The sequence below is a fragment of the Antrostomus carolinensis genome, unplaced genomic scaffold, assembly GCF_000700745.2.
Source record: "Antrostomus carolinensis isolate BGI_N321 unplaced genomic scaffold, ASM70074v2 scaffold9330, whole genome shotgun sequence".
NCBI classification, from domain to species: domain Eukaryota; kingdom Metazoa; phylum Chordata; class Aves; order Caprimulgiformes; family Caprimulgidae; genus Antrostomus; species Antrostomus carolinensis.
Genome location: NW_010290510.1, coordinates 639 through 5,000, shown reverse-complemented (window position 1 = coordinate 5,000; position 4,362 = coordinate 639). Strand labels below are relative to the sequence as shown.

The 4,362-nt window shown below is 34.8% G+C and overlaps 1 protein-coding gene across 1 annotated transcript in view; it reads right to left on the bottom strand.

Annotated features, from left to right (window-relative positions):
* LOC104529208 (serine/threonine-protein kinase ULK4) overlaps positions 1-2,581 on the bottom strand; it is a gene marked incomplete at both ends in the record, with an annotated part of 12,631 nt that extends 10,050 nt beyond the window's left edge. Inside the window, one exon of the mRNA XM_010173446.1 lies at positions 2,415-2,581. Coding sequence (XP_010171748.1) covers positions 2,415-2,581 — 167 coding nt within the window. The remainder of the gene's footprint in view (positions 1-2,414) is intronic.
* Positions 2,582-4,362: the final 1,781 nt, after the last annotated feature.

Sequence of the window (4,362 nt, the reverse complement as noted above, 5' to 3'; positions counted from 1 at the left end):
CAGGAATAGCAAAAAGACATAGTGCAGAGAAGACAAAAAAAAAAAAGAGTGTTTATATTAATCAAGAAAGGGAAATAAGACACCTTCACCTCAGCAAAATTCGTAACAGCTTTTTCTGATTAGAGTTTGGATGAGAAGAAAGACATCCTGCATCCGGGATGTTTGACTCCTTTATTTAACTTTGATATATTTAGTGTCTTTGGAAAGAGACTGAACAATGTCCCTGAAGGAATAATACTTTATATATGTGTATGGAGGATACACACTACACCACACTTAAACCTAAATTAAGTCACTAAATAGAGTACACTTCTCAAATCAAGATTGCAAATTACTTTCCACAGGATCACCTGTGGAACATGATATGATGAAACTGCTCCAAAATAGATATGTGAATTAATCTGAACGTTTGTACCAAAACACAACTACTTGGACGACAAAGAGAAAACTGTTGAATGAAGCTGATTGCAGTTATCAGCCATAAAGTACTGAAATGCCAAGGAAAACTGGTGCCATGTTTTGCCTATGCAGCTGGATACAGTTATCACCTTACATATAAAAAACTTAAATAAAATGGATTCAAGTGGAAGCAGTAAAGATCTGTAAAAGTCAACTAAAGTCTCAAAAATGGATAATATAAGAAAATTTGGTTCCGTATTTCAAGTTCCATTTAGAAGGTATCTTATTCCTTATCTCCTATAAAAACAGTCCAAGAGTATTTGTTATCACTACAATGATGCATTTAGTGACACATGTAGAGTGGAATATTACATAGATGCATGGCAAATAGCGGTCACCAACTACTGGCCATCATTCAACAGGGCATGTGTACTGAGGCAACTGTAGAACCCACAGGGACCTTGTGATTAGTATTGTCAAAATAAGGCAAGTAACACCACCATAAAATTAGATTTATAGGGGTACACAGCAAAGCTATGCTTCAAAACTCCATTTTCCAGCTGCTTCTTTTTACCCATGAGCCTTCCAGCGCAAAGCAGGTTACTTTGTCTAGAGATGGATAAAACTGGAGCTGGAGTTTCAGTGTATCAGTCAACTGATGTATTCATGTAAAGCTAGAATACAATTTGGTTTTGAACATATAGATTTAATTTTGTATCTAAATAAAAATCAACGGTCTCACTAATATTACCAATCCACGTGCAAGATCCTCTCTCCTCCTACGTGTCCTCCAGCACAAGTGGCTTCACCACTGTTGCATGGAGCATAAGTACAGAAATTAGCTCTCTGTGATTATATGGAGTGCCGCCAACAACATGACAATCAGCAATTAGCCTACAAAATCAGAAATGCATTACAGAACCTGCTATTAGAGGATTCAAAAAAGACAAGGTATTGTATCATCAGTTCTAAATCAAGTTTCTTCCAAAAAATAAAAAACAACAAATCAACACCTCTCAGTAAAATATCTGCTTAATAACATAAATGATTACATAAATATGTATAGAAGAAAAAAAGCTCAATTTTCAACACTCCATACATTAAATAGTTTAAAAAAAACCCTCCCCAAAACCCCCAAAACCAAACCAACCAAACCAATCCACAACCAAAACACCACAGAGGATGACCTCTGCAGAATAAAAAAGCCATGCCCTGAAATTCAATACAACTTGGCTGCAATCTGTTGAATCTCGGTCCTCCACATACATTGGACCTAACAAGCTTCTCTGTTTTTAGTGGATATTCCCAAGAACATCAAAAACCTACCATGAAGAATAAGTTTTGTCGTTTGCAGTCTAAATACAGAACTTGCTTCCAGTTGAATAACTTAGAAATTTAGCAGATCATTTAAAAACAAAGCAAACATTGCTAGCTTAACAGTGTGTCTAAAAAAAGACTTGTGTGGTTTTTAAGAGCATTACATGTGATTTCTTTGCATAGTATCTTTTTGTGCTCCATTTCTAAGGGGGAGGAAGTCCTACCAATACCATGGTTCAGACAGAAATTTGGAAGACAAATTGATCAGCATAAGAGAGCAAATACTTTTGTTACCACACGTCCAGAGGTTACACGTGCTTTTCAAGCACAGTAATCACGTGATTTAGAAGAAAAAAGATACTGGTTTTTATGGAGTAATCTTTTTCTTTTAAAATGAACAGAAGAAAAGTTCTTTGAACTATCATTGAGCAAACGTTGAATTAAGCTATTTATGGAGTACAGAAACAGAAGAGTCAGCTAGGATCTGTGTTCCCAGCATACAGTGAGGCTAATCCAGATAGTCTAGCCAGGTAAGTACAGGAAACAGTGATATGCAATTGAAAATACATGCTCTTCTCTTTCCACAAAACTAAAAATTAAATAAAATCAAAATAGCAGGAATTTCATTATTAGGATAACAGAAAGTTATCTAAAAAATTGTTTAAGATGGTGATGACCCCAGGGAATAAATTCCATACCTGTAAAGTCTGGCGCACAATATTTGCTGTATACATCAGCATGCAGTGCAAAATGTCAAGCAAAGACAGAAGCAGCGCATTTGCTGTCTTGGTGCCGCTTCTATTATCTGCCTCCAAGTATCGAGCCACAGTTTCTATTAGGACATTACAGATGTGGTGAGCCAGTCCTACATAAAGAAGGAGACAAAAAAAACCCCAAAACCAGACTATAATGAAAAAAACCAATGTGGAAGGTAGCTCAGTTAAAAATAATAGATTAGCATAAAACCAAATTTCACATACCTTATTAATATTTATTAAATTTCCTCTGTTTCTCCATTATTATAATTACCTCCTTGTCTGTTTGGAACAGCTCATAAAGAGAGCCAAACTGATGCCATCAAATTTGCTAACTGCATGGAAAATTATGTAACATTCATTAAATAAAGACATACTTTGAATCCTAAATTTTTCTGTACCGTGCTGCTACACAAGTCTCCTTCATAACCTTCCTGGTCACAAGAATTAAGCAATTAATTTCTCCAGGCTGCTGTAAACTGACACATCAAGGTTGGAGTCTGAAGTTTTCTTTGTTCTTTGGTCTGTCTGTTACAATCTTCCCCATATGTTTTAATTGTAAAATTGAACAGTGTTATGCTTAACATAAAATATATTCAGAAGAGTATTATAAATTAATTACTGAATATTACACCTAAAATGCAATTAAGATCTGCTCGACTGGTGGTAGCAAAAAGTTTTCTGAAAATACCTTCTTGTCTTGAAGTTTTTTTTCCAGTTTCTTTGGAATTTAATAACATCCATTCCTGTACTTTGCTTAACCCACAAACCAACTCATATCTCAGAAAAAATACTATCCGTTTCAAGGCAACACCAATTCAATTCTGAATCTTTCTTACTTTCAAATACAAAGTGACTGGGTTCATTATATTTGATCTTTTTCTTTCCGAGTTTCATAAAGAATGAAAGATACTTTGTTCCTCAGCAAGAACATAATCATGTTTGTAAACTGTCTTATTTTCAACTGGCAATTAGCCATACTGTGATTTAGTATACTAGCTTCTAGTCCCCATGACAGTCAAAAATGACTGAAGTATTTCACTGAAGATTCCTTTTATAAGTTCTCCTTTAAAAAGTAATTGTATATATTTTTACAAACATCAGTACAAGATTAAAATGAGATATTGTAGAATATAATATGTAAATACACCATTCAGCTTTTAAGAGTAGTCAGATTTGTAGGGTGTTGAACTATTTTTGCTTTGAAAGCTGCCACATCAATTAACTAAACTTCCATGAAATATTTTCCTCCCTTATTTATCATCCTTAATACTTTCCTCAGGAAATTAAATACAAAAACATTCCTTTAGAATACAGTTATGGGTCAGGATCATTAAGACTTGCACTCTTCTTATATCTCACATCTTTTTGTGTTTCTATATAACTAGCATTATTCTTCCACAACACTTTGAATGATGGACTACAGCTCAGGCTAAGCTTTGAATTTCCTGGGGTTTTGCCTGCATAAACCAAACTCTCAAAATTATATCAGTCTAATCTCACACATTTAATTTCCTTCCCCTTTTTGAAAGTACAGTTTTTGCTGCAGTTCTGAACCCTTCATACAAAAATGAGATAGCATGCAGAGATATTTTAAGTGATGTCACCAATACCCACCAAGAAGAAAACAAACAGATATAATTGTACATCTATCCAATACAAAACCTGTGGTTAGTCTATGCCTTTTTTCACCAGGCTAAATTAGAATAAACCTAAGAAAACAGCCCAGTAAGAGCTGGTCCCTATCAAAGCGAGGTCTACAAAATTGCCTGCAGGGATATGTCCAAGTAAACTCTGTTTCTCCCTGTATATGACCACAAAACCCACAGCCACATCGAAATGAATGAGTCATCCCTATTATTTATAGATGGCGTACATGCAACACTTAAGA